The following is a 25,064-nucleotide window of genomic DNA, read 5'->3' as shown; positions in this document are numbered from 1 at the left end:
ACATCTATTAAAATAATAAATACAAAGATTTTTGTAGCAATAAAAAAGCAGAGTATAAAATTATAACTATTCAATCATGTAAAAATTATGGCTTCAAATGGGCAAAGCCTGAAAAAGAACAGGGAAGTATTGGATGGAATTTTGTGTGAGACTGGTGGATTCAAAATGATTTCTTCCCTTTTAAAAATACTCTTTATGGCTGTTAAAAGTAACAAAAATTAAAAATTTGAAGTAGTTGACAAGAATTGTCCATAAAAATAAGGGTACCTGCTGGGTTGTTTTGATGATTAAATAAGTTAATGGTTGCAAAAGCTCCTAGAAATAGTCCCTGCAGGCACTCAGTAGGGTCTCCCTCCCAGCCCTCCCTGCCTCACCCCTCCCTCTTTCCAGCTTTAGTATCCTGAGGTTGTAGGATCAACACTGGTCTCACAGTACCTCTGTACTCTCTCTTCCTCAGTATGAGCGCTTCTTTTGCTTTTTTATTGCTTTTATCTATGACTTCCAGAGCTCAATAGGATCTAGACACTTAACACTTTCTAATTCTCTCATCAAAATAAACTTGTTATTTTCTCCTTGGTTAATATATGGTTTTTGTTTGTTTGTTTGTTTTTTAAGCATATAGTATTAACCGACTGGCAGTTCTCCCAAAAATTAAACATAGAGTTACCATATGATCCAGGATTTCCACTTCTGGGTATATATCCAAAAGAAGTAAAAGCAAGGACTTGAACAGATATTTGTACACCCATGTTCGTAGCAGCATTATTCACAATAGCCAAAAGCTGGAACAACCCATGTCCAATGACAGATGAGTGGATAAACAGAATGTGGTATATACATACAATGGGATATTATTCCAGCCTTAAAAAGGAAGGAAATTCTGATACATGCTACAACATAGACAAACCTTGAAGACATCATGCTAAGTGAAATAAGCCAGTCACAAAAGGACAAATACAGTATGAATACACTCATATGAGGTGCCTAGAATAGACAAATTCAGAAACACAAAGTAGAACTGTGGATAGCAAGGGCTCGGGGGAAAGGAGAATAGGGAATTATTGTTTAATAGGCACAGCCTTTCAGTTTGGGATGATAAAAAAGTTCTGGAGATGGATGGTGGTGACGGCTGCACAAAACTGTGAATGTACTTAATGCCACTGAATGTACACTTAAAAATGATTAAAATGGTAAATTTTATGTTATGCATACTTAACCAAAATTCTAAAAAGGTATATGGTATTAATATCCCTCCTAGATAATGTATTAACAACTTACCAAGCACTATACGTATTGAGATCTTACCAAGTACATTATGGAGGCAATGCCTTAGGTGAAAGATGAGGAAAATGGGAAAATTTCAGGTGTTGTGGCATGCGAGACAGAAAGACTATAGAGCAGGTAGGCCTTTAAGTTCCCTAAAAACTGCACTGCAGAGCCCAAATCTCATTACCCTGTCTGTGTGTACAGGATCACTCTGGCTGTCAATGGAGCATGGGAAATAAACATTCGAGGTGAGAGGTGAGTTTGAAGGATGAGGTGGAGGTGGTGGTCATGGGGCCAGCAGAGGAGGGATCAGAAAAACCACAGGAACAGCAAAACCTGAATCCACCTGCTAGAGCTCAAACAAGAGTCTCATCGAACAGTTCAACGTCAAATCCAGATCTTTGCAAGAGCCCTTGGGGACCGGGTGGCCCAAGCTCCTGCCTGGGGCTCCTGATGAACGGGTGCTCAGGCAGGCCTCTGCTTTGTTGATGGGCACTCGCTCTCCCCCATTTACTCACTGTTCATTCTTCCATGGTTCTTTCTCCCACTGAAGGAAAATCTATATTCAAGTCATTCGCTGATGGGATCTGTCCTCGTTCTGCCCCCTGAAGCAGTGAAGAACATTTCCATTCCCTCTTCTCTTTGAAGTCTTTTCTGGTTTCAAGTCTTCTCTTTTTCAGAATTAATAACATCCTCAGTGTCTTCGACTGTTCCTTGTCCTCTAGACTATGGCTTCAAGACCTGAACTCCAGCCTTTGTGTGTGGACTGACCAGTACTTTTACCTTCCTTCAGTAGGACATGTTCTCCAATTAGGGCTGCTCTAGAACCCACTATAATTATGACTGTGAATGTCTGACTCCCGTGCTAGATTGTAAACTACTTGACGGTTCATGTGCAAAGGACCTGGGAGATTATTTATTTCAGTGTTAGTTCAACCCATTGGACCCCCAAGATCAACGCATGAAACATCTCCTAAATGGAAAATAAATAACAATTGTTGAGTACTTAACCTGTCTTAGGCACTCTGGTAGATGTTTTACATACATAATTTCATTTAATCCACACATTAACTCCACGTTAGAAGTATTACTTTCTCCACCACGTTTATTAAGGTAGTCAGTCTGAAGTTCACACCAATAAGAATCAAACCCGGGGTGGGATAGGGAGAGTGGGAGGGAAATGCAAGAGGGAGGGATATGGGGATATATGTATACGTATAGCTGATTCACTTTGTTATACAGCAGAAACTAACACAACATTGTAAAGCAATTATACTCCAATAAAGTTGTTAAAAAAAAAAAAAAGAATCAAACCCAATGCATTGGACGCCAAAGCCCATAGCCTTTCCACAACGGTTCCATTTCAGTTAGGATACATTAGGCTGCAGAGAATAGAAAACCCAATTCAGATTGGCTCAAGTAAACACTAAGGACAGTTATGTGACAAGAGTCAAAGGTGGGGGAGCTTCTGGGTTGGCAAAGCCAACAGCTCAACAATGTCAAGGATGCCTGTTTCTTCTGTACCCCCTTTGCCACCCACAATGTTGTCTTTGTTCTAAGGCAGACTGTCCTTAGTAGTAACTGCTGTGACATGCTCCTTTGTCATCGTTAGCAAGAAAGAAAGACTGATTCTCTTTTAAGAGGAAGGAAAACTTTACTAGAAACCTTCAGCAAGCCATTCCACACATCTCACTGGTGAAGAGCAGTAGTGGCTGGCAAGGGGAATTAATTACCCTTCACTGGCCTAGTCAGACTTAGTCCTTGAGTCAGGATGGGTTCCCCGAACTCATTTCCTGATGCTCAAGGTCAGGGAAGGGGAGTCCACCACAGTTGTACCACTCCCACCTCCACTGAGAGCAACAAAGTAGCACGTGTGGGCACAGTGCTGGCCGCTAGGGATCCAGACTCAATTCCTGCCCTCATGGGGCTTCCAGTCTATAGCAAAAGATAAGCACTGTACAGGCATTACAGAGGCGATGAATGGTACAGAAGGGGAAGTACATATAGCACAGGTAGAACACAGAGCCAGGGAAATCACTGAGTCTCAGTGGTCCTGGAAGCCCTCTGAGGACCGATGCTCCCAGTGAGGCTCAGAGGATGCTGGGCAGAAGGAAGAGCACAGGTGAAGGCTGGAGTGGAGAATAAATTGTACAATGCTAACACTAGACCTTAAGTCCATGACACACCTCCCAGCCAGAGACCAATCGTTTGTTCAGTTCATGCATGCATTCATTTCACGAGTATCTACCTGCAGCAGGTGAGAACATATGGACATCACTGGCAAAAAGGACTTACCTGAGAGATGATTAGTCTGTGAATGAGCCAAGCCTTACACTTTCCCCCTCATTCTCATTACCCATCTACTGTTTATTTGATCTTCCCCTAGAGTCTGCCCCCAAAAAAGGTGAATTTCAAACCACAGGTAGTACATTTTGCTATCTCTAATGTTTGGGGAGAAGGAGAAGAGGAGGAGGCGGAGGAGGAAAGAAAGAAAGAAAGAGAAAAAGAAAGGAAAGCAGGAAGGAAGGGAGGAAAAATTTGGAATCATTAAGTTAAAATATGGTTTTAAGATTGTAAGTAAATTTCAGTGATTTATGTTCTCTTATTAGGTGTTTATGAATAGGCCCATTAGCTTCTGATTTCAATCTCAGCATGTACACAAAGTGATAGTATCAGTAAGAACACAAACTGAAGGAGAAAAGGCATAAGTTGCTTGACACCAGAATTTGGGAAACAAAGCATATAAATTCCATTTAGCTTTTCTAAGAAACATTCTATTCAGGATAGCAGTAACTTTTACTTCAAGGAGAATTCTTTCTTTATATTACTTTCTTTTCCAAAACTTTTGGCTCTTTCCAAATCAATAACCATCAGGATGTAGCATTCAGTCTGATTAAAAAAAAAATCCCACTGCCTACTGCACTGTCAATAAAGAAGGCCTGAGAACAGTATGGTTCTTGCCATGAGGATATCTATATATTTTTTCATTTATTTTGGTGGTAGAAACTTCACTTGGACAATGATGTATAACTCACACATTGTGAGTATTTGATAAATATCAAAATAATAAGAATAGGCAGGGTGAAAAGGGAAAACACGCAGGTCACATTTAAAGGTCTTTAATCAACCTTCCTCACAGCATGAGCTCAGATGCCTACAGGCCAGGAGACCAGGGCACTCCAGCAGGGCCAAGTGCAGCTCCAGGCCTAGGCTGAGGGCGATGGTGATTAGTCTTTAACCAAGCCCAGCCTACCCTCTGCCCCTTACTTCCTTCCTCAGAGCTAGCCGCTCCTTCTCCTACAGGGCCTGCTCTGATGAAACCTTTTTCTCAGGATAGGAGCTGATAAACTTATTCTATCAGTTAAGACTCTCTGAAGCAAGGGGCAGAGAACTGCCTCCACTACTGGCTTCTGCCAAAGGGGATTTTAATGGCTCAGGTGAGTGCTTTCGGGTCAGAGATTTTGCTCAGCACCCGCTGGAATTAGGCTCAAGGAACATCCTCAGGGCCAGCTTCCTCCCTGCCTCTCAGTCCTGACTTCTCAGGACTTGATTTTCTGTTCCATGTGGTAAACTCTGGGCACTCTGAGCTTCCCAGGCAGGATGGCTGCAGCAGCACCGTTTCCAACTCTGCTCAAGCAAGGTCCAGAGAGAAAGAACCTCAGCCCTTTCTCCCATGGAAATTTCGAGATTCACCCTGACTGGACTGGCTAATGTCACGTGTCCTGGCCTGAGTCAATCACCATGGCCAGCGTAGTGTCACTGATTGGTTAATCTTGAACCCCAGACTCCTTGGGGCCTGAAACCACACCTAGATGACCTGGGCTGGAATAGAAATCAGTAGCTGACCTCTGAAGAAGGAAAAATAGATGCTCAGTGGTAAACCACAAATGTCCTCTACACCTGTTCACATTCTTCCCAGGAGTATTTCCACTCTGGCAGGAGACAAAGCCTTCAAACAAAAGAGCCTCAAAAGGCTCTTTAATCATGGAGTTTCCAGTGCTCTACTGGGGAAGGCCTTGTGGGTGGCGCTGCTTCTTCACCCTGCCAAGCCACCTGCCCTGGTGTGTGCCCAGGGACACCAGGCCTCTCTTCCAGCATAAACAAACGTATGACACGACTGCTTCGCGTGTAAACCTCTACCAGAAAACCAGCGTGTTGACATACACGTAATTATCCCCATTAGTACATGAGATGGATATGCACAGATTATCTACCTCGATACCTAAAGTGATTGATACCCATGTGATTATCTGCCATGAAGACACGCCCTTCCCTGCTTCTAATGCAATTACCTTCCTCCATATAGATGGAATTGATGCCCACATGATGACTTGCTTCAGAGACACACGTGATTGATGCCCGTGCAATTATCTAACACAATGATATGCCATTGATTGATACCCATGTGATTATCTGCTAAGATGATACCCGTGCAAATGAAAATTGGCAAGACCTGCCAGCTCTAATAATAACCCTCACCAGCAAGCCAAAACCAATGGCTAAGACTTAAGGAAGTTTCTTCTTTAAAAATAAAAAAGCCACCCATACACTGTCGTGTGTGTGTGTGTGTATGAGAGAGAGAGAGATCCATCTTTTTGTGGTGTTTAAAGTAAAACTTGGAATAGGACTATAAAAATAAAATAAATGTCAAGGTCCTTCCCAGCTCTAAAACTGTCAGATTCTAGGGTCTAACAGTAACTGAAAAAATGTTATTGATTTCACAAAGTAGCAAAATATTTCTTCCACCACCAATTTGTGTTTTAATTCATGGACTTTGGTTTCTAGTGACTTTTTTGCCCTTTGGTGACCATATAAGGAAACCAGGAGTAGGGAATTACTGATGCAAATAATTATCTACAGCTGAAGCTGGGGCGCCGACATGGAAATCAGCAAGGCCACATTTCCAATTCCAGAGCGCGTGCCAGTATTATAGACAAGGCCACACTCAGCTTTACTTCCCAGCCTCCACTGCTCTTCTTAAAAAGAAACAGTCTAAGTAATAGCATGTTTGGTCATTTATCTTGTTCCCTTTTCCCAATTCGCTGTTCTGACTTTTGAGAAAAGCATGTAATATCCCCATAGCATTTGATGATTTTCTTTGTTATTGTCAAAAAATGCTAATCCATGAAGAGAACCTTCCTGGGTAATGTTAATTCAGCTGCCTGTTTTATAATAGGATTATGTTTTCCAGGATTTAAAAATCCCACTTGTTAGCTACCAAATGACTTCTACAACAACTATAAAATCTAATTTAATCCCTATTGGCATTAACGAAATAGCTGAGGTACAATTTATGTCTAACTACACTTAACACCCTACAACCTCCAATAAATATGTAACACTGCTTTTGAAGTTATAAAGGAAACTGTTCAGTGGGATAACCAGAGTCTCGTGGGTCCAATCATGCAATATCTCTAAGGCAGAACAAATGTTGTTTACATACAGTAAGGATTATGGGGAAAGCTTATTTAAACAGATTAATCGATGTTTACATGTATTAATGCTCCCTTTTCCATCATGCAAATTCAAGTTAAAATGATCTTCATTTCTCTCATTTGAAAATAATTAAAGGGGGGAGTCAACTACTTGGTCTCTTACCATTTAGTTTAAGAACCTAATTAGGTTAGAATAAATTCAGAATAGAGCACCACACCAAACTCGAGGTAGAAGGCTAATATTATATTTCACTTAACTAAGGGGGAAGGCATTTTCTGGAGGATGGGTGAAGATAAGGGAAAGGGAGGGGGCCCCAAAATGATCCTGTGGGCCAGACAGAATAGTAAGCAGATTCCCTTTTGTCTTTGGCTGTTCATCCTGTATCATCCTCTCTTCACAAATGGAATAGAGTTGGCATTAAAGGGCCTTCTGGGAATGTACAATTCAAGTGCGGTGAAACAGAGACATATTTCTTCTCCGGCCCCTACCCACCCCCTCCTTCTTCAGACAGGTGACTATCAAGAAGCTTATGGTAGGCCAGATGGGAAAAGAGATGCGCGGGCAAATATTGTTTCAAGATGAAGGAGAGGAAAACAAGGAGGCTGACATGTAACATATCAAAGACTATCCAGGCACTGGGAAGTTGAACATGAATCTCAGGGCAGCCCAACCTCTTTAAAGATGCAAATTGCAGTCAAACACAGAAAACAGTAGGGTTCTGTTTATCCTTTCACAAAGGGTGCAAACTGCTAATCAGGCTCCATTGCTGGGCTGGCCACTTTGTTTATCAATAAACAGGAAGACAGTTAGACTATAATTTTCCTGCCTAGTACTGGTAGCCAAAAGGAAATGCTGGCAGCTTGGTAGTACTGAGTTCCAGTTGCATCAAAACCCAATTATTATTGTAATAATGTATGGGTGTTTGCAAGTTGCACAGGCGTGCTACACATGTCCCCAGAATCATGTGAAACATATTGGCAGAGAACGAGCTTGGTGATACACGGACTAAGGGGAGCTGTCAAAATAGGCTGGTCCTCCAAGGGCTCAGCTGTGGAGTGTTGTTTAGAAACACACACGCTGGAGTTAACATGGCAGATATGGAAGTCTTCTACATGTTAATACAACACAACAAAAACATGGCTTGACTAAAATCAAACAACACATAGACTCTGAAATGGGAAATTTGATTGGAAAATGCTATAATTGCCACTACAAGCTCTGTTACCACAGAATACTTGTACACCCTTTAAAAGAGATGTTCAGAGTTATTTTCATGTCAGTGGAGCTCCCTTCCTAAGAACCTACAAGATCCCAAATCTAAAATATAGTGCAAGATCCCAAATCTAACATGTAATAAAAATTTAATCATACGTGTGCTTAGGCATTCGAATTGCCCAAATCATGACCTTAGTTCTTTGTTTAATTTTGTCTGTATAGACGCACTATGAAATTAAGATACACTCCAAGCTTCATATAGCTTCCAAATAGGGCATAACAAATACAAAATACAAAGGGACTATAATTTCCACAACACAATGTTTCTACTAATGTTGAAATAATACATGGGCAAATAATAGTTTATCATTATATTGACCACATGTAACTCACTTATTCATCAAATGTTTCCTGAGCACCTACAATGTACCAGGCACTATGGTAAGCTGTGGGGTATCCAATGGCACCCTCTTCACAATGCTGACAGTCTAGCAGGGAAGCGGACACAGGACAAGTCATTACATTAAGGTGTGATGACTGTTATAACAGGGTAGGTGAGCATCCAAGCAATCCTTACTCTGTGTCTGACTCTCCAAGGTACCAAAGCACAGCTACCTACCCTGGCAACTCGAGGTAGGGGACTGTGGCTCAATTCTGCTCGGGCAATACTTGGACAAGTGAAAATCTGGCAGGTTCTGTATGGCTCTGTTAATAAGTTTCATCAGCAAGTGTAGTGGCCAAAAGTGCATCATAGGGTATGAACTGCCTGGCTTCCCTACTTGTTAGCTGTGTGCCCTTGGGCAAGTTTGTTAACCTCTCTGTATTCCATTCTCCTTGTAAGTCAATGGGGATAATAATAGCACCTCTTTCACAGAGTTTCTGAGAGCATGAAATAAGTTACTCCAGGCAAAGCAGTTAGAAATAGTGCTGATACACAGAAAGTACTATGTACTCACTAAATGTTCCCCAGTATTGGTCTTGGACCATCTTCAGCACCATGGTCAGCTCCAAGAGGCCTGGTCCTCTTTGGAAGGGCAGAGCTGGAAAGAATGATTGTGGGAAACTGCCTTCGGCCCAGGAATGGGTCAAAAGTCAAGGAGGCCGTTGTCATCCAGACCACTCAGGAGGAGGTGTGATAATGCCTGTCCCCCATCTGACCCTCAAAGTTGAAGATGTATATATGCAGTATGTCTCCTGGGGAAATACGGAAAAACCCAGTCATGGCTCTCAGTCCAGAGAGCCATGACTGCCCTAACCACTGGGAGTTCTGGATCTGGTTCTCCCTAACCTTCTTATGACTGCAAACTTGGGCACTTCACATCCACTTCAAACTTGCTTTGCTCTCACAGACTACTTGGAATAGTTTTTTCATTTATTGGCCCTGTCTACTCTGCCTTCTCCCATGCATCTATCCATCCACAGCTCTAGGGAAGAGAAGCTCTTGAAACCCCCTGTGCTGTGAAAACCTGCACCAGTTGGGCCAGACCATCAGCCTTCCCCTGCTAGTAGGGAAGGGGGATTAGATGGTATGGATAAAAGGCTTAGTGGAACAGCCTACTGGTGCTCAACCCTAGCTTCACTCTCCTATGCTGTACTGGAAAAGCTTGAGGAGTCTTTCAGAAGCTCATGTTTATCTGAGGCCAGCCCCTTGGCTCATCTTTCTCTTTTGGTTTTTGCTCTTCTGACCGGTGTCTAGGAAGGTGTTTTTGGTCTTGTTATCTGGAGCTAATCAATACTTTGCCCAAGAATATGCTGCTGCTTAGACTAGATCTGGCTGGGAATTCAGAGCACAAGTGCTAACTTTTGAAGGTTAATTTTTGATCAGTGAATGGCTAGTGCAGTTGCATCAAATGGGAAAAAATTGCAAAAACATATCTGAAACAGACACCATACCTTTAAGTAGAAGGCAGGCTATGCCTTGCGTTAATTCATGACTTGGTACTTGCCCCTGACTAATCCACACTTTCATTTTCTTTTCCCTTTAAAACACCATCTTTCCTAACCTACAGAGCAAGTACAGAATAAGAATTAAACTATCACCACCCTGAGAAGCTCTGATGTACTTGAAAATATCTGGCAAAAGTAGGATATTATTTCTTTTTTAAAAAATTTTATTGAAGTATAGTTGATTTACAATGTTGTGTTAATTTCTGCTGTACAGCAAAGTGACTCAGTTATACATATATACATTCTTTTTCATATTCTTTTCCATTCTGGTTTACCACAGGATATTGAATATAGCTCCCTGTGCTATACAGTAGGACCTTGTTGTTTATCCATCCTATATATACCAGTTTGGATCTGCTAATCCCAAGCTCTCAGTCCTTCCCTCCCTCCCCCTCCCTCCCCCTTGGCAACCACAAGTCTGCTCTCTATGTCTGTGAGTCTGTTTCTGTTTGGCAGATATGTTCATTTGTGTCGTATTTTAGATTCTACATATAAGTGATATATAGTATTTGTCTCTTTTTCTGACTTACTTTGCTTAGTATGATAATCTCTAGGTCCATCCATGTTGCTGCAAATGGCATTATTTCACTCTTTTTTATGGCTGAGTAATATTCCATTGTATATATATATCACATCTTCTTTATCCATTCATCTGTCAATGGACATTCAGGTGTTTCCATGTCTTGGCTATTGTAAGCAGTGCTGCTATGAACATAGGGGTGCATGTATCTTTTTGAATTAGAGTTTTGTCTGGGTATATGCCCAGGAGTGGAATTGCTGGATCATATGGCAACTCTATTTTTAGCTTTTTGAGGAACCTCTATACTCTTTTCCATATTGGCTGCACAAATTTACATTCCTACCAACAGTGTAAGAGGGTTTCCTTTGCTCCACACCCTCTCCAACATTTATTATTTGTAGACTTTTTAATGATGCCCATTCTGACAGGTGTGAGGTGGTACCTCATTGTAGTTTTGATTTGCATTTCTCTAATAATTAGTGATGATGAGCACCTTTCCATGTGCCCATTGGCCATCTGTATGTCTTTGAAGAAATGTCTGTTTAGGTCTTCTGCCCACTTTTTGATCGGGTTGTTTGTTTTTTTTTGTTATTGAGTTGTATGAGCTGTTTGTATATTTTGGAAATTAAGCCCTTGTTGGTTGCATCACTTGCAAATATTTTCTCCGGGTCCATAGGTTGTCTTTCTGTTTTGTTTATGGTTTCTTTGGCTGTACAGAACCTTGTAAGTTTGATTAGGTCCCATTTGTTTATTTTTGATTTTATTTCTATTGCCTTGGGATACTGACCTAAGGAAACATTGGTACAATTTACGTCAGAGAATGTTTTGCCTATATTCTCTTCTAAGAGTTTTATGGTGTCATGTCCTATATTTAAGTCTTTAAGCCATTTTGAGCTTATTTTTGTGTATGGTGTGAAGGTATGTTCTAACTTCATTGATTTACATGTGGTTGTCCAACTTTTCCAATACCACTTGCTTTAGAGACTATCTTTTCGCCATTGTATATGCTTACCTCCTTTGTTGAAGATTAATTATCCATAGATGTGTGGGGATATTATTTCCTAATTGTCTCTCTAAATCAGAATTTTAAATTCTGCCTTAAAATATACCCACTAGGGGCATTCACTTTGTTATACAGCAGACACTAACACAACATTGTCAAGCAATTATACTCCAATAAAGGTGTTAAAATATATATATATATCTCCACTAATTTATTATTGAAAACATGGTGGTATTTAATACTTTGGTATGAACTGTGGCCACTTAAATAAGAAAACTTGAAAAAAACACTATTCTTTGATATCAAGCATGTTACACTGCAAGATTTCATGCTGTATCCCCTTTATTTTGGTGGTGGCTATATGTACTTGGTTCTTTAGTCACAGAGATTTAGCAAACTGAAACCTCTTGGGCTTATTTTGTGAAAATCACCTCTGGTCCCCTGTTTAAAAAGAACAGATTTTAATTGGTAACCAAAGTTGAAATAAGCAAGTTTACTGGTTTTCACTATAGTCTCCAAGCTATTTCTTAGTTCATTTCAGAGGAAATGGCTATAGTTTCCACTTTTATAAAGTTTCAGTTCATTTAAGCTGAGTTCCTTTCTTTCACCCTTAATTTTGAGCTGGACCTCAACCATCTGTTTCATTGCCTAGGCCTGGCCTTTCCATAGTCAGGTATATCATGTTATAGATTATACTCAGTCTTACTTAGATTCCTAGAAATTGCTGGAAAAGATATTACTGGCAACTTGAAGCCTGCATCTCTTTGTAAAGATATTTTGCTGAGCTTATTAAATGGAAATTGCTGGCTATTATGACCCTAGTAGAGATATTTGAATCCTTGCACTAAGAAGATGCCCATTTGAAGAACAAAACGAGGGAGAAAGAGGTGGGTTTTTGTTGTTGTTTTTTACCATTACTCCACAAAAGGGAAAGCCTATTTATGCTTGGGTATGAAGAGATTAATAAAAGACTGAAAACATTTTACTGCTCTTATGAAAACTTGGATAGGTTTTTCTATCAGAAGCTTTAAGGATCAAAAAGAATTTACAGAGTTCCTAAGCACAGTTCAGCTCTCCATACTGTTCCCACAAGACTCAAAGACATCCCAGTTCCTAGTGAAGAAATCTCCCAAGCTCTCAAGTCTTTTTTAATAAAAGCAAGGTCCCTGGGAGAGGAGCCTTCCCATCCTAATTTCACTCCCCTACTGAAGAGAAGTTAGCTCCCCACGCCCTGTATACATTTAATCATTCATTGCACATCAGTTAGCTTTCTGCCTGTTGGGAGAATACACCTCCTCGCTACTCTACTAATTTATTTCAACTAAAGTGACAGCACAGGAGTATTTAAAATTTAACCAAGTGGGGACTTCCCTGGTGGTGCAGTGGTTAAGAATCCACCTGCCAGTGCAGGGGACACGGGTTCAAGCCCTGGTCCGGGAAGATCCCACATGCCGCGGAGCAACTAAGCCCGTGCGCCACAACTACTGAGCCCGTGTGCTGCAACTACTGAAGTCCGCGCTCCTAGAGCCCACACTGGGCAACAGGAGAAGCCCGTGCACCACAACTAGAGAAAGCCCACGCGCAGCAACGAAGACCCAACGCAGCCAATAAATTAATTAATTAATTAAAAAAAAAAGATAAAAAAAAAATTCAACCAAGTGGATTTGTGTATGTGTATGGTAAGTGTAAGTGGTAGTTTAGCATCTACATACTTGTGTGTGTGTGTGCGCACACGCGTGCACAAAAGGAAGCCAAATGAGAGAGCACAAATTAGAGAGAATACATAAGCTCAGGGTAGAAAAAAAGTTTACATCTGTGTGGCAATTAAAGGCATTACAGGGACTTCCCTGGTGGTCCAGTGGTTAATACTTTGCCTTCCAGTGCAGGGGATGCGGGTTCGATCCCTGGTCAGGGAGCTAAGATCCCACATGCCTCATGGCCAAAAAACCAAAACATAAAACAGAAGCATTATTGTAACAAATTCAATAAAGACTTTAAAAATGGTCCACATCAAAAAAACTTTAAAACAAAACAAAACAAAACAAAACAAGGCATTACAGGGGCTTCCCTGGTGGCACAGTGGTTGAGAATCTGCCTGCTAATGTAGGGGACACGGGTTCGAGCCCTGGTCTGGGAGGATCCCACATGCCGCGGAGCAACTAAGCCCGTGCGTCACAACTACTGAGCCTGCGTGTCTGGAGCCTGTGCTCCACAACAAGAGAGGCCGCGGTAGTGAGAGGCCCACACACCGCAATGAAGAGTGGCCCCCGGTCGCCGCAACTACAGAAAGCCCTCGCACAAAAACGAGGACCCAACACAGCCAAAAATAAATTAAAAAAAAAAAAAAGATAATTGGTGACCTCTGAAAAAAGAAACAAATATATATATATATAAAAAAGGCATTACAGAGGAACTCAAGAGTTAACTGGTTTAAAATGATGAGTGTCAGGAAATCTATTTACATTAATTGAAGATTAATGATAAGCCAACAACCTTGACTGACATTTCGTGTTTCTTAATGAGCAACTCACACTTGCAAATGCGATGACTCCCGGGTTCTGCAGAGTCTGACAGGTAACTATAGGAGTTCCTGGTATGAATTACTGTTTATGAAGAGTACTTAGAAAGTGGCTTATTGTGGGGTACAAAGCCGTACTCCCCTCATCTCTGCGGTGTTGCTTCCAACTGTCTCTCCACAACCGCAATCCTTTGGTCCTTACGTATGTCCTGGTATCCAGGATGGGTGGAGGGAGCTGGAGCAATCAAAGAACATGGCCCAGTGAGGGTGATCCTGTGGGGTTTCTGAAGCACCGACTATTGCTTAGAAGGCAAATAGCTTCGCCTTGCTTTTCATGATAGAGGGCAGCTTTGACAAGATGGCCTAGGTCCTGGCAGCCCTAGGTCCTCTGCATGCAGAGCAGGTTGTAGGGAAGGTAGCTGCTGCTCCAACCCCCCACCGACCAGGGGCTCCCCTCCACTGCTGAGGGCACCTCTCCTCAGACACCCCAGCCCCAGCCCCGGGCCATCCTTCTCCCTCTGTTTACCATAAATGAGAACAGCATTGTACATGGGGTTGCTCAGGACCCAGACCCCAGCCCAGTGCTTCTTTGCTCTGAGCTGCGGCAGGGGAATGCCTTCACAGTGTTGGCCACCTTCCTCCATCCTTTTGTTACTCCCTTTCTGTCAAGTACCCAGCACAGAAATGCAAAGTAAAAACCTATTGCTTAGCTGCTTAAGAAAGATAATTTTCTCTTTGTTTTCCTTAGGAAAAACATAAGTAAGATCTTTCTATAGCTGTTTCTAGCCCCCTAGTGTTAAGAAACCTTTGAGGGAGCTTGAAAGAAAAAGTGGTATTTTGCTGTCTCTAGAGTCTTTTCTTTGTCTACCATAGTTGAGGGAGAAGGTTAAAAAAATAGCAAAACTTGCAAACTCCATGACATTTAGAGCAAAAACCTATCTGTGCCAGCATATTACCCTGAGAGTCAGGAATCTAAAGTACGAATCAATACCAGTAAACCCTGGCATTGTAAGCAATCATCAGTGACTTGAACTGATGCATCAGACTCTTGGCCAGGGGTACAGCTAAGACAATTGCTATTTAGGTATTTACGAAATATTCATACAACACTTGTTATGTGCCAGGCACTGCTCTAATCACTTTACAAATACCCACTTAATATAATTCTGTTGTGGTAGATACTATTGTTACCATTATTACCTTTATTTTACAGAAGATGAAACTGAGGCACAGAGAGGTGGGGTCATTTGTCCAAGGTCACACGGTTAGGACAAGATGATGTCAGAATCCAGACACCAGAATCCGACAGTCTGGCTCCAGTCTATGTTCTTGACCATCAAAGTTATGTTCCTCTACTTGAAAGAGACATCTTAAGACACATGTTAAATATCCATTCTCCTAAATTTTCTAAGCTTTATTTTTTTTTAAATGACGCCTGCTTTTTTCTTTTTTTAAAGCAATATTTCTATAGCAGTTGCAAGTTTACAAAATGCTTTTCTATTTGAGCCTCACAGCTGGCCTGGTGGTGGGTCATGTAGGTTTCATTATCACCAATCTCATGGGACAGAGAAAGAAACAGAGGCTCATGAGATTACAGAACTCAAGTTCCCTGGGTAGACAGTGTTAAAACTGGGAAATTTAAATGAGCCATCTGTTGTCAAACCCTCTACCCTTTCCACTGAACCGGGTTGCTGGTCTCAAGTCAAGGTGCCCGTGAATGACATCCCAGATTTTACTAGCTTAAGTTCCCTTAGAAAAGCCTTCCTTGAACCACAATTCAGAGCTCCTCCTTTGGCTTCCGGAAGGATAAATGTAAGACACTCATTACCTTAAATTCCAAATATACTCCTGCTCTTTACAAATCAAATTAGGAAAAAATCAGACTATGTATAAGTTGCTTCTGGTCTTCAGAGGGGAACCTTCTCTCAGGAACTATTAGAGGGTGTCCTCACCCAAACAGGGAACCATACCCAGATATAAAGAGTCACAGAATCCAGAAAACAGGATATCCAACCCAACAGAGAGGCAAAGGGAATTCCCAGGGTGGTGGAAAGGGAGAGTTCAGGATTCCAATTGTGCTGCAGGCCTGAAGGACAAGTAGTTCAGACTTGAGGGGATCTGAAGAGTCAAGGAGAGATTTCTCCAAGAAGATGAAACTAATAAAATACCAGATGCTTCTAAACATATTAAGAGATTTAGACAATTAGTGAAGATGTGGGTGTTGAATTAGCGACAACTGAATAGAAAAATAAACCAGGGGAAGAAACAGATAATTATGAACTCCAGGAAAAACAACAGGCTGGCAGAAAAGGAAAGGAGGGGACTTCCCTGGCGGTCCAGTGGCTAAGACTCTGAGCTTCCAAAGCAGGGGGCGCAGGTTTGATCCCTGGTCGGGGAACTAAGATCCCACATGCCGCACTGCACGGCCAAAAAAGAAAAGGTGATCAGTTTATTACTATGTGACTCAACTCTAATACTTTTTACACTGAATACCAATCTCATCAAAGTTACATATAATTGTACTGGGACAAGTGAAGGATGGGAAAGGTTCACATGTAATGGGGACAGGGTGGTAGCAGGAGGGAGAGATAACTCCCACAGCAGGGAGTCAATATCGTGCCTGAAGTTGAGAAAATAATTCAAAAAGTGTATTATTTAGAGATATGGGAATAAATGCCACAAGAATAAGCTAGAAGAGATAAAAGGGATTATCTCTGGAGAAGGGAATGGAATAATGATTAGGGGCTGCTTTATTTCACAACGATTTGACTCTATATGTAAAAATAAATTTTACACTAATTTTTTAAAGTTTATAATTTAAAAATTTGAAAGGATGGGTACTTTACTTTTGGCAATATGGCAGACTACATTCTCTGAAGGGCCGACAGCTATAAAATAGATACATTGCAACAAAAGTACTTTTTAATGCATTGCTGGGTTCATTAAGAACATAAGGACCAATGTAAAACAACAACAACAACAAAAAAATGAATTCTGATTTATGAGGAGTCAGAAAAATAAGAAAGCTAGGAACCAAATACCTATATCGACCTGGTAGCAGGATACTAGCCTGAGATCACTGCAAAGCTGAGGAGAATAAACAAAGACTCCAGATTAATACTATCCCTGACTCCAAGCAGAAGCAAATACAAACTCTCTTTAGAGGAAAATCTTCCTACTCTTGGATTCCCTTGGGATTCCCAAGAAATAATTCCAATCAATATGGGTTCCCAAGAAATAACTGGCCCTTGGGATTCCCAAGAAATAATTCCAATCAATATGGGTTCATACCATGAGTATGAGTCATTGAATAACAAATAGCAATTTAGATGCAAAAATATTGAAATTATCAGATTCAGAATGTACCAAACAGATATGAAAAAGAATCAAATGGAAGTTCTAGATATGAAAAATATAATCATTAAAATTAAAAACTCAGAGGATGGGTTACATAAATTAGACACAACTGATGGGCAATTAGAAAAATGTTGATTAGATATGAAGAACTAACCCAGAATGTGGCAGAGAGAGACAAGGAGATCGAAAACATGAAAAGATAGTAAAAGACAAGGAGGATAAAACAAACATTTCCTAATATGTCTACTTGGCATCTCTGAAGGAAAGAACAGAAATGATGGACTAGAAGTGATATCTGAAGTGCTAATAGTAGAAATTTTATAGAACTGATAAAAGACATGAGCACACAAATACACAAAAAAAAACACTTACACCAAGCAAAAGGAAAGAAGGGGGAAAAGGAGGTAAGGAGGCATACATCAATAACTATTCAATATTTTAGCAAAACTTCAGTACACCAAAGACAAAAGATCTTCAGCACAGCCAAAGAAATGACAAATAACCTAGTTTTTAGATTTAACAATAGAGTTCTCAGTAGCACTAATAGTAACCAGAAGGCAATGAAATAATATCTTCAAAGTCCTGAGAGCAAATAACTGTCAATCTAAACTTGTCTACCCAGGCAAACAATGAAGACATTTCAAATAAACAAAAACTATGAGAGTTTACTATCAACAAACCTTCGCTATAGAGAAATTCTGAAGGGTGAACACCAGGAGAAAGAAAGATAACCCCAGAAAGAAGGTCTGAGATACACGAAGGAATAAATGATCAGAGAAAGTGGTAAAATATGTAGCTTAATCTAAATTAACAACTGTACATATAAAATAGTGATATAGTAACAATGTAAAATTCATGGGATTAAAAAGAGATAACTGAAATGTTCCTTAAAAATAATATAAATTGGCGAGGGAGATGATTGAATTTAAATCTTTCTAAAATTCTTGTTTTGTCCAGGAAGAAGACACAGGTTAATTTTAGGCTTTGCTAAGTATACTTGGTAAAATTTCAGGAGTAACCGATAAAAATTAGAAACACAGCCATAACTTCTAAACTAAGAGAGGAAAAAATGGACTAAGGAAATAAATCAAAAAAGTCAAATAATCTTTAAAAGGCAAGTAAAATTAGAAAAAGAGGGAATTCCCTGGCAGTCCAGTGGTTAGGACTCTGCACTTTCACTGCCATGGGCCTGGGTTCAATCCCTGGTCATGCAACTAAGATCCCATAAGCTGCGTGGTGTGGCCCCCCAAAAAAAAGAAAAGAAAAGAAACATAGAACAGGTGAGAAAAATGGGTCAAATATAATGGCATATTTAAATCTAAATTTATTAGTAACTATATTAGAAGTAAGTGGGTTAATGTTCCAGTTAAAAGACACAGATTGTCTACATGAATATAAAACTTTTAAAACAATAGGAGACATATTTAAATCATAAAGATATGGAAAAGTTGAAAGAAAAGGCTGAAAACAGTATACTGGGCAAATACTGATCAAAAGAAAGCTGCTGGGGACTTCCCTGGTGGCGCAGTGATTAAGAATCTGCCTGCCAATGCTGGGGACACGGGTTCGATGACTGGTCTGGGAAGATCCCACATGCCGCGGAGCAACTAAGCCCGTGCGCCACAACTACTAAGGCTGCGCTCTAGAGCCTGTGAGCCACAACTACTGAGCCCACGTGCCACAACTACTGAAGGCCACGCACCTAGAGACCTTGTTCTGCAACAAGAGAAGCCACCGCAATGAGAAGCCCGTGCACCACAACGAAGAGTAGCCCCCGCTCGCCGCAACTAGAGAAAGCCCGTGCGCAGCAACAAAGACCCAATGCAGCCTAAAAAAAAAAAAGAAAGAAACCTGGTGTATTCTTATCAGATCACATAAACTTTAAAGAAAAAAAGCGGGCTTCCCTGGTGGTGCAGTGGTAAAGAATCCGCCTGCCAATGCCGGGGACACGGGTTCGAGCCCTGGTCCAGGAAGATCTCACATGCCGTGGAGCAGCTAAGCCCCTGCGCCACAACTACTGAGCCTGCGCTCTAAAGCCCGTGAGCCACAACTACTGAGCCCACGTGTCACAACTACTGAAGCCCGCATGCCTAGAGTCCGTGCTTCACAACAAGAGAAGCCACTACAATGAGAAGCCCACACACTGCCACGAGGAGTAGCCCCCGCTCTCTGCAACTGGAGAAAGCCCGCGCGCAGCAACGAAGACCCAACGCAGCCAAAAATAAATAAATAAATAAATAAATTTATTTTAAAAAAGACTAAAATATAATGAAAACAAAGCAGTGTTGTTAAAAATAATAATAAAATAAAAAAATAAAGAAAAAAGCATTACAGGGGATGAAGAGGGTCAGGCATAATAATAGATAATTCAATATACGTGGAGGATCTAATAATTTTAAATTTGTATACACCTTATAACATAGGCTCAAACTATCAGCAGCAAAAATTGATAGAACTACAGGGAGAAATTGGTGAATTCTCCATTGGAGGGTAACTTTCAACTAGCCTCTTAATTATTAATATATCAAGCAGATGAAAATTATTAAAGATTTAGCTATTGGAACAATATAATTAACAGGTTTGGTCTAACGGAAAATACATAGAACTCTGCATCTAATAAACAGACAATATACATTCTTATTAAGTATACATGAAACATTTACAAAAATGGCTCATGTAATAGGCCATAAAGCAGAACTCAATAAGTTTCCAAAAATCAGCATCATTCAGATCACATTCTCTAACCATCATGCAACCAACCTTGAGGTCAGCAACAAAAGAATAAATTAAAAACCTCATATACACTTAGAAATTTAAAACTTCTAAGTCCCTTCTACTCAAACTGTGGTCTGTGGGCCACTCTTTATCCACAAACTCTCACCATGACCATGCCACCAGGAGGTTAGTACAAAATAGGGAACATGGGTTTAGAAACCTCTATAGCACTTGACATTGCTGCAATACCCAAGCAGCATTTAATTTTTAGAGCAATTCATTTTTATTGTATTTTATACAAGTATTGGTCCACAATAGTTTAGAATTTTTTTAAAAAATGAAACAAAGTAACAACAACAAATAAAAATAACCAGACTGGTTCTTCACCACAGAGAGTTTGGGAAGCCTCTTTGTATCTCACGGCTCAAGCAAGAGATCAAAACAGAGATTAAAAAAATATGTAGAACCAAATGATAATAAAAAGTATGCATTCTTATAGACCTATCTTGTTAGATTACAATTTATTTTTTTTGCCTGTCTCTCCACCAACCTTTGACTCCTCTGGGTTGGGGACCATGCAACCATCTTTGTTCTCCTCCTGCTTGCCATGGTGCCTGGTTGAGTAGGTACTCAATATTTAGTTAAATATTGAGTATTAAAAAAATTTACATATTTAAACTTAAATATTAAATAAATTTAAATATTTACTCAACTAAAATAGCAGCTCTGGAACCCTGCCTCTATCTATTTTACTCCTACCTTCTTGGCCTCACCCCGTGTCATGGAGATTTCACCAGAAATCTGTGCATTACTTGGCTTATTTTCACTGTGTCCCAGCAAGCAGTGGCTTAGACAGCCCTGTATCTCCTCATGCATTTGACAATGAAAAGGAGATGATAAGAGGGTAGTGGAGATGATCTTTTCATCATCCATGCTTGGAAAGGTGAGCTGGTAGCGCCATCCTTGACATGAAGGAGCCGCTTAAACACAAATTGGATTAACAGGACAGGATTAGAGCCTGCTGGAAGGTATTATATACTTATAAACTGCTCTGTGGAAGCTCCTCTTGTTTTCATTACAAGCCCATACTCCACAGAGTCAGTTAAATGAAATACGGAATTAGTCAATTACTAAAAAAGAAATGAAATATCTAAAATGAAGTGACTAAGTTTTAATAATGCCAAGAAAGTTGAATTAGGCAATAATAGTTCAGTTTAGCAAAACCATAACTAGATCATTTGAAATGACAGTTTTAACATGGTAAGAAATAAACTCACTGAAAATGTTCTCTATTCTATCTTCTCCATCAAGAGGAATAATATTCAAACAAAAATATGATTAACAGGTGACTTCAAGAAAAGAAAAATAATATGAGTTACGTGAGAAGTTTCAGACTTATCTGGACATTTCAAATGAATTGAAGTCCCTAGGTTTAAATGCATTAAAATCCCAAGACGCTGAAAGAATCTGCAAATGTGAACACGGCACTCCTGTCGGTAAACTTTGAGAAACTACGGAGTATACAAAGGTGACAAAAGATAAAGAGAAGCCAAGGCACTAACGTTCCGAGAAAGGAGGAAAATGTGAGTTATGTATGGAATATGCCAACAGGTGAACTTGAGGCTGATTCCTGGCAAAAATTCTAAGAGGTTCAAATCTGCCATTTAATGACCCTGGACAAAACTTTGCTATAAGGAGAAAATGAGATAGTTAAAGCATTTATTATAGCACCTCTTACATAGAAAACTCTCGGTAGATGGTAGCTATTACCATTTTCGTCTCTCCAGCACTTCAAAGCAAAGGTGGTAACAACTAGGTAGTACTGACGGGTTCTTCAAGATTAAGTCTCATCTAACTAACCTCATTTTTCTGGCAAGGTGGAGGTATGTGGAGAGAGAAGGTATTGCTAGACCATGTAAACCAGGAAGGTGTCTTCATTTTGAAATGGCATTAGATGAAGTCTCTTATACTATTCTTGTGAAAAGTCTGGATTTTAGGAGAGTTAGGTGACTGAATAACCATATTCACAGAACTGCTTCATGAACTTGACCTCTCCATGCTTGTTTCCTTATCTGTAGAAGCAGTATTACTTACTTGGTTGTTATACAAATTAAAGCCCTTAGAACAGTGCCTGGCATTTAGTCACCATTATATAAATGTTGGTTAAGTGAACTTGAACAGAAGTTTCTAGTGGCATGCTTGCACAGCACTTGGCTCCAACCTCTTCAACATTTCTATCAGAAACTTGTTAAATTTTTCTAGTGTGCTGGGCAAATTCTCAGGTGGTATAAATGTTGGATGATGAAATCAAAATCCAAAAAGACATTGACAGGCTAGGGCTATGAAATGAAATATATGAGATAAAATTAGGGGGAAAAGTGTTTTATAAGTACTAGCCTGGCTTGCCAGAACTCTCTGTGGATAAGAAAGGGAAATTTGGTTGACTCCAAGTTCAGCATACGTAAAACAGTGTGTCTGGCAATTAACGCAGTGGTTAAGAATCCGTCTTGCAATGCAGGGGACGCCGGTTTGACCCCTGGTCAGGAAACTAAGATCCCACATGCCGTGGGGCAACTAAGCCCACGAGCCACGACTATTGAGCTCATGTGCCACAAACTACAGAGCTCGCGCACCACAACTAGAGAGGAGCCCACGCATTGCAACGAAAGATCCCGTGTGCCACAACTACAACCTGACGCAGCCAAATAAATAAATAAATAAAAATAAATAAAGAAATTAATTTAAAAAGAGAGAGAACTGCAGTGCTCTGTCTGAACAAAGACACTGTCTGGACATAGATGCCAAGATGGCGGGCACAACTTGTCCATCATAAACTCTTCTCTCCCCTGCCCCTCCTTAGGTTCCTCCTCAGTAGTGGCTCCGGGTATAAGGATGGGCTTCAGAACACAGATAAATAGTAAGGAAATACGAGGCAGGAATGAACCATATTTCGAACTCATCTGGGTAGCAGGAAACATCCTCAGGTGGGAATAGGAAGATAGCCTCAAGGTTTGTGAAGAAATACAGTTAGAAGTTTATCAGGGCACCTAATGGCTCACTGTGCTACAAGCTAAAATAAATTCCCCTCTAATCATGATTACTACAGGATTTATCTAATCTATTCCCTATAGGAAATCAAGCTACTCCAGGCATTTTATCAAGCTTATTCCTTGTAATAATCCCTATCCCTGACAAAAGAAGATTTTGTCATCCCACAGTACAGATAAAAAATTGAGGCAAAGAAGTCAAGTGAATTGCCCTGGGTCACACAGAACTAGAATTACAATTTAGTATCTAATCTTAGAGTGCACTACATGAGTTTTGGAAGGGAGCATCCTGGAATCATATTATGTCCTTCAAGAAAAGCCCTGTTTACCTTAATCTCTGAGAAAGAAGATGAATTGCACTTTCCTTGGTGCATCCCAAAGATGTTGAGTAGACGCTTTAGATTCCACATGTTTATTCTAATCCCTTCCCAAACACTTGTAAAGCCTTGGTTTGACCATTAGAAAGATGTTGTAAATTAACTTAAAAAAAAAAAATAAGGCAAATATTTGTTTGCTAGAATCTCCAAGGAAAGCGATTAATCAAGAAAGTTGTATAGGACAACCACGTTATTTCAGACCACCTAGGAAAAGAAACTATCCAAATAGATATAAATCCAGACGGCCAGCTCCTTCTGTGCCACCAGCCCCACAATCCATTCCCAGCCCAACCTCATTGTCTAGGGACTGGATAGATGAAGGTTGAGGGAAAGCATGTGTTTAATTTAAAAAGTTCCATGCAAACATCAGTTATTGTTAAAATAATTTATGTATTTCACCCAATTATTGAACAAATCTTTGCTCATTATAAAAACCTAGAAAAAGAAGTTAGGCAAACCAAAATGAAACAAAAAGCATCCACTATGCTACCACCCAGTAAGAACCTTTTGTACCTATTTACAAATTGGGTATTTTCTACGACTCATTTCTTTGATCAGGCCATGAGAAAATCAACCAAAAGCTGCAACCTTAAGGTTCTGTGTGTAGTTTCTCTTTAATTAAGGAGGGAAAATGGTGACTCATCCATTGAAGTCTATCTTTTCTTTTATTGGCACTTGTCCCAGAAGAGATAAGGCCACTACACAATATACCTGGCAGTAAAAAAAAGAGATAAATTCCTAATTCCATCTTACTGGTCTGAAAAATTTACACCACAATTCTAGGATTAAGTCATTTACCCAAACCAGCAAATATCACAGCCAAAATGGATTGAGTGTCTATCTCTCTTTTTTTTTAAGTGTGTATCTCTTTATCTATACACACACCATAGTCACATATACTGAAGGCCATGATTTTAAATATATCTTGGCTGGATTCTTCCTGTCTCTTGGAGAAAAGAAACATACACATTCAGAACCCACACAAGGGCTGGTCAAGAACACGTCGATAATCAGAAAAAGGTGAGTACAGTAGACTCTTTCCAAATAGTGAGCAGTGCTACCAGGAGAGCACCAAATTTCAATTCATTTCCTTTTTCCATCATAAGGAAAAATCATGCCATTTACCTTTTTGTTCACAGCCACACCATCCTCACAGTCGAGGACTGCACAATCCACATTCAGAGAGGGAATCTTCTTAATTTTCTTTTCATCATTTCCAGGTACATAGAGCACTGCCCTTCGGGGAATGTATTTGTGATTGGGTGAGGAACTGTACCCAAGCCTGGACACATCAGCTGCCAGAGATGCTTTCCTGCAGAAGACATAATTAGAATTAGTCCAGAATAGGATTCATTTATAAATTTTTGAAAAACCTTATTTTAATACAAAATTAAAATAGAAAACATGGATAATTTTTTTAACTTCTGGCAGAACATAATCACACATAACAACTAGGAAAACAATAACAACAGAAATAATCAAGCAACAGAATGTCATTTTGGCTGAGGTTTAAGAAATATATAATACTGTTTACTGACACAATCTTCTGAGAAAAGAAGGAGGGTGTAGCTATCTCTTCTTGGAAAAACACTTCCAGCATTAGTATGCTGTCCAGATAGCATCCAGGGAGAAAAAAGTTAAGAAATTTACATCCAAAAGGCCC

At 40.1% G+C, this 25,064-nt stretch overlaps 1 protein-coding gene across 11 annotated transcripts in view; it reads right to left on the bottom strand.

Annotated features, from left to right (window-relative positions):
* CLYBL (citramalyl-CoA lyase) overlaps positions 1-25,064 on the bottom strand; it is a 255,684-nt gene that overhangs the window by 96,310 nt on the left and 134,310 nt on the right. For all 11 annotated transcript variants that reach the window (XR_014237204.1, XR_014237205.1, XR_014237206.1 and 8 more), the window contains exon 2: positions 24,527-24,713. Coding sequence is in view for 6 of the 11 variants with exons in the window: in XM_082366165.1 (XP_082222291.1) it covers positions 24,527-24,713 (187 nt within the window). In the remaining 5 variants the exon portion in view is untranslated. The remainder of the gene's footprint in view (positions 1-24,526; positions 24,714-25,064) is intronic.

The sequence above is a fragment of the Balaenoptera borealis genome, assembly GCF_965194805.1.
Source record: "Balaenoptera borealis genome assembly, chromosome: 18".
Classification (NCBI taxonomy): Eukaryota; Metazoa; Chordata; class Mammalia; order Artiodactyla; family Balaenopteridae; genus Balaenoptera; species Balaenoptera borealis.
Note: the sequence above shows the minus strand (reverse complement) of the source record. Positions and strands in the feature narration are given on the sequence as shown.